We start from the raw sequence: 12,492 nt of genomic DNA on the forward strand, positions 1-12,492 counted from the left end.
GAGAGTTCTCTAGTGACGAACAAAAAACATGCGACCACCTGTCTGAGGTAAACAATCTACTGTCTTGACCTTTCTTCACTGGTGTGGGTGGCTTTGGGCTGCTTGAAATTCCCAAAGCTGGACAGAACACCACCTGAGTGCCCACTGCGAAAAGAGTGTGACCCTTGGAATTGCCTGTTAACCACCAAGTACTATGAGAAAACCTTCCTCCTCTGGAGGAAAGCCTTGACGAAGAAGCCCCTTTTGTGACCTTAGTTGCCAACTTACTGGCTCTCTCAGCCTCCTCTATGTCTTTTACAAGGTTTCCTCCAAAGCACGAGAATGGCAAAGCTACCATGGCTCGCTGCTTGTTATGAATTTGAATTTCTTTCCTGTAATAACAGCTTACACGTAAGTTAAGAGACATCCAATTTATGGGTACTAAATTAAACAAGAACAGGGCTCTCCCCAAGTACAAACTTGCGTATCGGGCCCGATACGCAATTATTTCTGCCCGATACGCAAAAAAAACAGGCCGATACCCATTTTTTCATCCCCGATACGCACAATATAATTATGATAGTATGGCTCAGAATTATCTTACATAATGCAGATTGCATGTAAGGAAAATCTAGACGAAAAAGCAGTTAATAGTCCTGCATTTTTCCGTGTACATGTACATACTATAGGTAGCCTACATAGTACATGTACATGTACATGCACTGTGCACCATGCATCGGCGGCCACACTGCACACCGTACATATACATCGGCACCGAATGTTCCTCATGGCCAGTGTCGCATGAAATCTGAATTTCCGTCATGGGCAGCGTACATGCACCTGAACGCTTGTGTGTTATTTCTGTGCCATGTGCTCAATACGCTAGTGGGGCTGCATTTACGAGGGTTAAAATTTTATACTACACCATTCACAGAACTTACAACATTGACCCTACACACGTTTTTGTTCATGGCGGCAGCTGTAGCCCTCTGTATTAGTATTAATGGCATCTACGACAGGGACAACATTTCTCATTGCCATTTCACGGCTTTTTGTCTCGCGTACAATGGCAGAAACTCAATCAAAGATAGGCTCTTTTTTTAAGCCAATAACATCAGCAGTCGGCGCTGAGGGAACCCAAAGGCAGACAAAGCAGCCATTTGCAGCACGTGCATGGAAGGCGCCAGCAAAGGAAGGTCTGATGAGCAAAAACCAAAGGTTGAAGCATGTATTAAAATTAAAAGTGAATAAATGGGTGTTTAAATCAATGATTAATACAGCCACTACATGTTGTTTCATGTTTTTAAAATATCCAAAATTACAACAACAACAAAAAAATTGAATCTCTTATGTTTTTTCCCTGAGAAAAGGCCCAGGAAATGCTCTAAAAAGCAGCTGAGAGCATCTAAAGTCCAAAAATTTTCGGGGCCCTTGGGCAGGCCCCGAACCCCACGCCATGGCTTCGCAAAATGTTGATAAACCATGATGGAAATTCCCCACAAGTTTTGAAACATCCTGGGGAGAACCCTGAAGAAAATACTAACCAAGCTTCATAAAATTTTTTTACAAGATTGGTTGACATAATACAATACAGACGCACAAGATACATCTACACTCCAGAAGAAAAAACCTAGTTAGTGCTGTGTGCAGACTGTGTGTTGAAAGGCGCCTGCCATTTCAAAGTAAACCAACAAAGACCACCAACGAGGGAGATACACATACAAAAGCTTCACAGTTCTTTACAGGACAGAGGAATGTCTAAAGAATGTGTCTCCAGTACAGTCAGACTAGACCTGGATGCCTACATGGGGATAAGCAGTGTATTTGTGAATTTGATGGATGTGCATACATGTTAAATAAAATTCCTCTTAAGTACACTTTTGTACTTTGTATCCAATCCCATCATCCTTTTCTCTACAATTCTACCCCCGTCATCATCCCATATCTACCATGTCTACTCTGAACCCCTCTAATCCTATCTACATGTATTTCCAACTCCACATCCACCTTATCTTTCCATTCATATCCCACCCATCCCTCCATCATCCTATCCATTTCCTACTCCGCCCCCTTCCATCATCCTATCCATTTCCTACTCCGTCCCCTCGCCATTATCCTATCCATTTCCTACTCCGTCCCCTCGCCATTATCCTATCCATCTCCTGCTCTACCCCCTGCCCATCATTCCCTTCACTTCCTACTCTGGCTGTCTCTCTGTACATGTACTACAGGGTAAGGACACAATACAACTCAAATGTAAACATTCAACTTTTATAATTTTTTCATTACATTGTATAAATTCATAAGTTTTAAGCACCAATGCCATATGAGACTATTTAACTGCTGATAGAATTCCAAGAGGAAGCAAATAAGCACTCAATGGCACATTTTTAAACCTATGTACCTGCAAAGAAAAACCTCAACATTTGAGGATGGCCAATGGATGGACAGATGGCCCGACAGATGGACAGAAGATGGAAATTGGTATTACACAGGCTCGCATTTGCTTCGCAGATCGCCAAAAACTCCATGGAAGGTGCTTTCCTCTTCAGTGACTCAAGCAAAGGCGAGGCTCTGACTTGCAGAACCAAAAGAATCAAAGCCGAGGTGACATGATTTTTAACCATAGATTTGTCAACATTATTGGGGCAGGATAAATCAACAAGGGCATCAAAAACCTAAGGCAGTACTGATTTCAGGAGATGACCATGGACATCTTTCAGTCAGTCATCTTGTGCAACCAAGGAAGAATGAGCTCCTTTAAAGGTACATGTAGATCTCACCTGGCTGGGAATTTCCAGATCCTTGAAGAACTCTTGCTTGGCTGGCATGAGATTGTTGGCCAATTCTTCCTTTATTTCCTCGTGGCCAAGTTTGTTTGATCATCATCCTCCCATCATGACAAGACTTTGTCAGTAACTGAAGTACCAACTGACTTACGGTGTGGGTTGCAAAAGCCTTTTTTTTCTGGGATGCAGGAACCATCATCGACCACGTTGGATGCCGAATCCAAATCAACATTTGCGGAATTGGCTTACTGTTCATGTCCAAAGGTACCGGACTTGGGAGGGGCCGTTGGGCAACGGAACTAACGGCAGTTGCTGTTGTTGAGAAGGAATCCACTGCTGGATGGCAGGAAACCCAAACATGTACGGCGACCTACCGTAAAATGGCAGTTGCATGGAAGTAGCCATGTTGGAATGCTGCCCTCTCGTGTCGGAAGACATGGCAGGTATATTAAAAAATGGCTGGTGGGGCTTTTGGAAAATTATTGCCTGGGGGGGCCTGACGGAGATAGGAGAACCGAAGGCAAGGTTAAACCCTGTCACAATCACGTTCCAGCGAACACAACCGGGTTTGCTGTACGTGTACATATTGCATTGTATAGTTTACTCTCCATGAATGACGTATACAAAGTTTTACCCAATCATTGTTCATCCAGCGAAGATGAGTCACCACCAATTGGAGTTGTGGATGTCGAGATAATAGTTTACGCTTTGCGTCGTCCAGTATTGTCAAAGGGGGTTGAGTTATATAATCTCAGTATTGTCCGGCCAATGGTTATAGGTGTAAAACGGGCCTTGGGGTTTTCGTAGAGTGCAGACAAGATCGACAGGAAACGGTCAGGGAGAAAGTGAGTGAGAGAATTTTGGAAAGGTTGAGGTGAATACTGACTGCGACCAGGGTTCAGCTGAGTCTGCAAGTTCCTTGTGATCATTTGATGATCGCCAACTTTCATCAGCTCGGCAGAATTTTACAGTGCTGAAATTCTCCAGTCGAGGTTGTACTTTCTGTATAGCAGCACCCAACCTGTGACCACTTCAAGCAAGGACAGCGTCCAATAACCATGGCCCTTATTCCTCCACTTTCCACCCAACTACTGGGGTAAGCCAGAAATAGTAACTCGTAAGGGCTCAGACCCACCACTGCCGAGGACACTGCCTGGTCACCAGATAACAGGCTTGCCCAAGAGCCGGGGACAATGCCTATTAACCAGATAACGGGGCTTCCCAAGACAATGCACAAGACTACATCAAGCACCCAACAAAATCCGGAAATTGAGGCAAAGTCAAAGAAATGCAAGGAAACTAGATAGAGACTTAGATTTTCTAATCACTGGTCAATTTATTTCTCCTCCCGCCCCTGCTGAAAAGTAATAGATTTGGATGCTCCTTCATTAAAAGAATCCCGGAGTCACAGCAGTTTGATATCGTAATTAATACACCGTTCTGGCCAAATGTAATTAAGCTTTGATATAGTGGTGACGAACCACTAATAGTACAAGACTGGGTAACCGAAGCAGAAGTTGGTGCCAATTCTGTATGTGGGGTGTGTGGCAAGGAGAGGCCACAGCTTCAACGTCATTCACTGCTTCAGGCTGTGGATCGCGCAGGTGAGTGTGATGAATTCCTGCCCGAGGCAAGGCGGGAGCTTTTTCCCGGCGGGGTCGAAACCAACAACCACCCAAAAACTGGTATCTCCAAACATGAGAAGCACTTGAGGTGGATTAGTCCTAAAGAACTGCTGTCATTTGTGCCGTGGACTACTGGACTTTCTTGCTAGACGACATTTGAAGCATGAGTGCATATACAATGTATGGAGAGTGGTGTGTGGACTACACGCGACTGTTTCAGACTGTACCACACAAAACAAAGACACACTTCAGTGGGTCTGGGGTGTATCCAGTAGGCTGTAGGTGGGGCTTATTCGCATTTTTATCAATGATGGGATGTTCCCTATTTCTCAAAGGGTGGTTCAGGCCATTTTACGTACAATATGGAGAACAATAATACAAAGTGAGTCTTGATGACTGGAGCGAAATATAATTCTACTCCATGCAATCTACAAGTTTCATTAGCTAGTTTAACTGGAAAGAGCACTCGAAGTCACTGGCAACAACATATGATTCTCAAGAAAACTAATTAGACAATGCACCAGAGAGCCCTACTAAAAATGGCCTATCCAAAAGAAAGTGATCTTTAAATTGGATTTAATTGGAATGAATCGGGTCCAATTTGCAGTCAACTGGTGCTCAGTTGGTTTCATTTGGTATGTTTTCTCTCCCATTTGTTTTCCCATATCAATTGCAGATTTCAAATGGGATGCAACTGGTTTCAATACGTTTGCTTTCAGCTTGTTTCCCCCCATCAAATGGATTTTTCAAATGGGACTCAATTGGTTTGAATTGGCATTGAAATGGTTTCAACTGGTTCTTCAGTTGGTTACAATTGAATTGTGAATTGGCATTCAAATGGTGTCAATTGGTCAACAGAGAAAAGGTCCGAACTTACTATTCAAACCAATTGAACCCAACTGGATTCCGATTGATTCCAAGCAAAAGCAATTGGTTTTGGAATTGGTTATTAGTGAATTGGATCCAATTGGTATGTGAATTGGATCCAATGGGTAAGTGAATTGGTCTCAATAGGTAAATGAATTGGACATTTTCAGTGCGGAGAATTCTAACCTTGTAAGGACTGAGGCTCAGGTCATCATATTTATTGACGAGGTTGAACTTTGTGAAGAGGTCTTCTGAGACAATCCACGGGGAATTGAAGGCAGAGCCAGTCTGGATGGCATTGGCTCTGATAAAAAGCTTGATGAGATCCCAGGAGGGTAGCGGAGTAGTATGACTATGAGAGATGAGGGAAGTGGAAAGCCATTTCAAATTAACTTTTCATATATCGTCACCATTTCCACAAAGAGACAAAGTGGCCCCAAAGTTTTTTTACAGTTCCTCTTTTTTGGCAAAATCAACTATGCCTACGTGATGGCTTCAACCTAGTACAATAAATTTTTACCAAAATCTACTGAAATCAGCCAAATCATGATGATTGCCATATAGCAAAGTTCAACTGAACCGCATTTACCATTTTCCCAAAGCGACAAAGTTGTCTCCCAACTAACAATGTCTAACAATGGAGAATGCTTTATCACCTCTGGTCTTTATATTTATGGATACATGCTAGTGGTGGGAGAAATCAAAGATTTTTAAAACCGGTTAACCAAATTTTTAATAAGCTACTATCCGGTTATCCAATTTTTTTGTTGACCTTTTGAAAGCTGCATAACGATTTTGGAGTTTTTCCAGCATTAAGGGCAGTCGGAGCAGGTTCTACAATTGTGTTTTGTTTTAATGGTGCTCTCAGCTACTCAGGCTATTTGCGCGAATAACTGTGGACTTTGTGGGTAAATACATGTATTATTTGAACTCCCCAAAAACATATCACAGTGTCTTTTACATGTAATTTGCATAGTTCAGATGTGTCATGGTTGTAACTAAAATAACGTCAACATTGAAATCATTGTTCGCAGTATGTTGAACATTACATTTAAAAAAATTTACAAAAATGTACTAGCAAAGCAACACTGATGGAAATCTTGGGTAAATGTGACTTTAGGGACCAACATTCATGACCACATTTATGTGAAATAGTGGGTGGGGGCCAAGTACATGGGAGAAAATAATTGGTCCTTCAGTGTTGCATAGCACCACCTCATGAAATGAATGCCCTTAGGCAAAAGAAAATATCTCCGGTTTCTGGTCAGCATCATACCGACCACCGACAGCAAAATTTGTGAATTTTGGCTCATTCTCACATCTTTTAATTCTTGTGATTGACAGCTCTTTTCATGTTACTGCCCTCTCAGCTTCATGCTTGTACTGCCCATTTGCATAGAACAACTACTGGTAATAACATGTGAGCTTTTCACAGGCACGTGTCAAAGCCGTGTGTGTGCAAAGGGTCTTGCTCATGATGAGCACTAAGCTGTAGCTAAACTTAACTTTGTTGGTTTCTGAAAGTCCCATAACTGTGGTTGTGACATTGGATAATTTGGAATTTAGGACACATGGGAAAGGGGGATTCGGTGTGTTTGTGCTTACAAGCAGCCAGTCTGTTGTGGTTTCACCCTATCGAATGGAATACCCTCTTTTTCCTGCATCGATCAAAGACAATAATTGTTTTGGTAAATGTTAGTCGCTTGTTTTTGTTTTTGGATTACCAGTTTTAAAATTCAAAACCGGACTGTAGAATTAAACCGGATAACCAAAAATCCAGATTTGATTTCTTTTCCCACCACAAGTACATACGAGATTTATTGGCTGTAGAGTCAAGCCCTGTCCTGATAGGTTCGTTAAGGAGGAACCAGTCCATTTATACACATACAGAAGTAATTTGAATAGAATGTGGTATTTAACATTAATCAGTAACCTAATGGCAGAATCTGGGCCCTGTAATACTAAAACCTTCCAACTTGAGCAAAACCAAGGGTTAAAATTTGGCATATCTGTGGAGATGTTTAATACCAACTGTTGCCCTTTACAATATAATCAACACTCAGTGCTGTCTGGAAGAAATATCAAAGTTTCCTTTAGTACGATTCACAACATGCTAATGTCTCTGCTACTCAGCCAACAGGACTGTCTGGATCAACAATTCATGAATATTTTTCAACAGATGCTGGTTAGATTCAGTGAATAAAAAACCAGAAACCCACATTGAAGGAGAATAATCTAACTTACGTAAGTTCATGACTTGGGATAGAACTGATGATCTTGTCTTCATCACACAGTCGAATTGTGTACCTGAAGTTCTGACAAAAGCAAATGGCAGCAAACCTTTTCAAATACTTTGTACGTTATGAACCCTGAATAATTATGTTTTAACTTTTTATTAATAATTTAGAGTTATTCTCTGAACAGTATCACTTACTGTAATTTTTGGAATAAAAGCCGTGGCTTATACATTTACATTGATTCTCACACTGAATTTGAAAAATGTCTCTGTGGCTTGTATGCTGGGCCGCTTATACGGCAAACTTTGAAGGATAAAATCAGTCACAAAAGCCATAGCCAGTACACATGTACCGGGTGCTGGTGTCACAGTCATGTTTTCGTGGTTGCCACTTACATCTGATAACTCAAACCTTGGAGAATAAATAAAATTTTGAGTTGCTCAGATTTGAGTTATTAACTCCCTCGCTATGGAGGACTGCTACTACCACAACAATGTGTGAGGATTCGTGCATACCACACATACAGTCTATTCACCATGCAGCTGCTGGTTCAATGGGGCCTGCTGCTGGACAAAGCCCTCCATTCAGGGCATACCACAGCCAGCAATCGCGGTCAAAATAATCCCGCCGTGAAGGGGTGAACAGGATTCAGTGAGTCATGGAGTCACAAAACACATAGGCCTACATAGAATGTGTACGTAATCTTAAACTTTACTTGCTCTGCAGTGGCAACATTTATCAGTGATTACTTTCCCGCTTTTCTCAAGGTGTATATTTTGCAGACAAATTATATCATTCAACTAAACTTATTTTTGTTGTTGATACCTAAGATTTTTTTGTAACGTTAAAAATCAACCACTTCAATGGTGTACCTTGATGTGGCAGATCTTTCATCTTTTCACCAATCATGTTCAGCATAACAAGAAACAGAATTTCATTCAGTAGCTCTAGTCTGCACTTCTCATCCTAGCATTTAGTAGCTCTAGTCTGCACTTCTCATCCTAGCATTTAGTAGCTCTAGTCTGCACTTCTCATCCTAGCATTTAGTAGCTCTAGTCTGCACTTCTCATCCTAGCATTTAGTAGCTCTAGTCTGCACTTCTCATCCTAGCATTGAGTAGCTCTAGTCTGCACTTCTCATCCTAGCATTTAGTAGCTCTAGTCTGCACTTCTCATCCTAGCATTGAGTAGCTCTAGTCTGCACTTCTCGTTTTTCCCAATACACTACTGTATCCTAGCATTGAGTAGCTCTAGTCTGCACTTCTCATCCTAGCATTTAGTAGCTCTAGTCTGCACTTCTCATCCTAGCATTGAGTAGCTCTAGTCTGCACTTCTCATCCTAGCATTGAGTAGCTCTAGTCTGCACTTCTCATCCTAGCATTTAGTAGCTCTAGTCTGCACTTCTCATCCTAGCATTGAGTAGCTCTAGTCTGCACTTCTCATCCTAGCATTTAGTAGCTCTAGTCTGCACTTCTCATCCTAGCATTGAGTAGCTCTAGTCTGCACTTCTCATCCTAGCATTTAGTAGCTCTAGTCTGCACTTCTCATTTTTCCCAATACACTACTGTATCCTAACATTTAGTAGCTCTAGTCTGCACTTCTCATCCTAGCATTTAGTAGCTCTAGTCTGCACTTCTCATCCTAGCATTTAGTAGCTCTAGTCTGCACTTCTCATTTTTCCCAATACACTACTGTATCCTAACATTTAGTAGCTCTAGTCTGCAATTCTCATCCTAACATTTAGTAGCTCTAGTCTGCACTTCTCATCCTAGCATTTAGTAGCTCTAGTCTGCACTTCTCATCCTAGCATTTAGTAGCTCTAGTCTGCACTTCTCATCCTAGCATTTAGTAGCTCTAGTCTGCACTTCTCATCCAAGCATTTAGTAGCTCTAGTCTGCATTTCTCATCCTAACATTTAGTAGCTCTAGTCTGCACTTCTCATCCTAGCATTGAGTAGCTCTAGTCTGCACTTCTCATCCTAGCATTGAGTAGCTCTCGTCTGCACTTCTCATCCTAGCATTTAGTAGCTCTAGTCTGCACTTCTCATCCTAGCATTTAGTAGCTCTAGTCTGCACTTCTCATCCTAGCATTTAGTAGCTCTAGTCTGCACTTCTCATCCTAGCATTTAGTAGCTCTAGTCTGCACTTCTCATCCTAGCATTTAGTAGCTTTAGTCTGCACTTCTCATCCTAGCATTTAGTAGCTCTAGTCTGCACTTCTCATTTTTCCCAATACACTACTGTATCCTAACATTTAGTAGCTCTAGTCTGCACTTCTCATCCTAGCATTTAGTAGCTCTAGTCTGCACTTCTCGTCCTAGCATTTAGTAGCTCTAGTCTGCACTTCTCATCCTAGCATTTAGTAGCTCTAGTCTGCACTTCTCATCCTAGCATTTAGTAGCTCTAGTCTGCACTTCTCGTCCTAGCATTTAGTAGCTCTAGTCTGCACTTCTCATTTTTCCCAATACACTACTGTATCCTAACATTTAGTAGCTCTAGTCTGCACTTCTCATCCTAGCATTTAGTAGCTCTAGTCTGCACTTCTCATACTAACATTTAGTAGCTCTAGTCTGCACTTCTCATCCTAGCATTTAGTAGCTCTAGTCTGCACTTCTCATCCTAGCATTGAGTAGCTCTAGTCTGCACTTCTCATCCTAGCATTTAGTAGCTCTAGTCTGCACTTCTCATCCTAGCATTTAGTAGCTCTAGTCTGCACTTCTCATCCTAGCATTTAGTAGCTCTAGTCTGCACTTCTCATCCAAGCATTTAGTAGCTCTAGTCTGCATTTCTCATCCTAACATTTAGTAGCTCTAGTCTGCACTTCTCATCCTAGCATTGAGTAGCTCTAGTCTGCACTTCTCATCCTAGCATTGAGTAGCTCTCGTCTGCACTTCTCATCCTAGCATTTAGTAGCTCTAGTCTGCACTTCTCATCCTAGCATTTAGTAGCTCTAGTCTGCACTTCTCATCCTAGCATTTAGTAGCTCTAGTCTGCACTTCTCATCCTAGCATTTAGTAGCTCTAGTCTGCACTTCTCATCCTAGCATTTAGTAGCTTTAGTCTGCACTTCTCATCCTAGCATTTAGTAGCTCTAGTCTGCACTTCTCATTTTTCCCAATACACTACTGTATCCTAACATTTAGTAGCTCTAGTCTGCACTTCTCATCCTAGCATTTAGTAGCTCTAGTCTGCACTTCTCGTCCTAGCATTTAGTAGCTCTAGTCTGCACTTCTCATCCTAGCATTTAGTAGCTCTAGTCTGCACTTCTCATCCTAGCATTTAGTAGCTCTAGTCTGCACTTCTCGTCCTAGCATTTAGTAGCTCTAGTCTGCACTTCTCATTTTTCCCAATACACTACTGTATCCTAACATTTAGTAGCTCTAGTCTGCACTTCTCATCCTAGCATTTAGTAGCTCTAGTCTGCACTTCTCATACTAACATTTAGTAGCTCTAGTCTGCACTTCTCATCCTAGCATTTAGTAGCTCTAGTCTGCACTTCTCATCCTAGCATTGAGTAGCTCTAGTCTGCACTTCTCATCCTAACATTTAGTAGCTCTAGTCTGCACTTCTCATCCTAGCATTTAGTAGCTCTAGTCTGCACTTCTCATCCTAGCATTTAGTAGCTCTAGTCTGCACTTCTCATCCTAGCATTTAGTAGCTCTAGTCTGCACTTCTCATCCTAGCATTTAGTAGCTCTAGTCTGCACTTCTCATCCTAGCATTTAGTAGCTCTAGTCTGCACTTCTCATCCTAGCATTTAGTAGCTCTAGTCTGCACTTCTCATCCTAGCATTTAGTAGCTCTAGTCTGCACTTCTCATCCTAGCATTTAGTAGCTTTAGTCTGCACTTCTTGATTTCTCCTCTTAATTATGTCTATCCCGGCATTTTGTTCCACACAAAAGTCAACGTGACCTAAAATTTTACACCCAGGTGGCGCCACACTAGCTGCGCTGCTGCATTAAAATTCCAAGTCCAAGTCTAGTCCATTCACATAAGAGCAATGCCCAACTGCTGTGGGCTGCATTTCCTGATACGGCTGGTGACCCACACCATAATCACAATATTCCTGGTATGGCTGGTGACCCACACCACAAGCACAATGAATCGGGACCAGCAAAGGTAGGGCCACATCCAATCATTTGATTATAGCTTCAGATTTACACAACAATTTATGGGAACTGTTTGCGGCCATTACCATAGACTTGTGGATAAATTATGACCGCAGCCAAGTAGTTTGTTTGTTTGACCAGGAGCAAAACAAAACCTGGGCCGTATCTATTATTATGCAAATAAAGTTTAGCCAACACACATGTGGGTTTGTGTATTGCAACAAATAGACAAAAGGTATACTGGAAGTACCAACATAATGGCTTTTACAAAGGAAGAATTTGAAAAGTATGTTATTTTCTGACTTTTACAAAGGAAGAATTTGAAAAGTATGTTATTTTCTGGCTTTTACAAAGGAAGAATTGAAAAGTATGTTATTTTCTGGCTTTTACAAAGGAAGAATTTGAAAAGTATGTTATTTTCAAAAGGGTATGAATAAGTTTAGGCACAACTATGTAACTGCCTACAAATCCACTTATCTTGAATGTTTGCAAAACTTGTAGGAATTGTCTTGCTTTCAATTACCTTGTTGCTAAACTTCTTTCCTGGTTTAAGGGGAGTCCTACTTCCTTCATCGACATGATTTTCTTTGTCGCTTGAAGGTGAATTTCCCTCTTTCATCTGCAATGGAACAAGACATTATTTTTAAAGTCTCAACAGTCTGTGGTGTTTTCATCAGTTAAGCTGTTACATTTAACCATGGATCCATTTCCAGGGGACAATTCTTTTCAACGTGACAAGCAAGTGAAGTCAAATCTGTATTGCCTTGACAGTTTTTTGTTAACACAATAACTTGTCTGCTGAGATCCATAACAAGGAAATGCAGCATTTTTTATGAATTTGAAAAATGTACCTGTATAACGTAATCACCATTCTTTCCTAAGGGACTTGGT

General features: G+C 41.4%; 1 protein-coding gene across 5 annotated transcripts in view; it reads right to left on the bottom strand.

The window, feature by feature from the left end:
• baz1b (bromodomain adjacent to zinc finger domain 1B) overlaps positions 1-12,492 on the bottom strand; it is an 81,696-nt gene that overhangs the window by 56,361 nt on the left and 12,843 nt on the right. For all 5 annotated transcript variants that reach the window (XM_087130997.1, XM_087130996.1, XM_087130995.1 and 2 more), the window contains 3 exons: positions 12,125-12,220; positions 7,505-7,575; positions 5,447-5,612 (listed from right to left, as the gene is read on the bottom strand). In XM_087130997.1, the coding sequence (XP_086987123.1) occupies positions 5,447-5,612; positions 7,505-7,575; positions 12,125-12,220 (333 nt within the window). The remainder of the gene's footprint in view (positions 1-5,446; positions 5,613-7,504; positions 7,576-12,124; positions 12,221-12,492) is intronic.

Source organism: Acanthaster planci, linkage group LG21 (assembly GCF_054643075.1).
Source record: "Acanthaster planci isolate LZ-2023a linkage group LG21, COTS_SCS, whole genome shotgun sequence".
In the NCBI taxonomy this organism is placed as follows: Eukaryota; Metazoa; Echinodermata; class Asteroidea; order Valvatida; family Acanthasteridae; genus Acanthaster; species Acanthaster planci.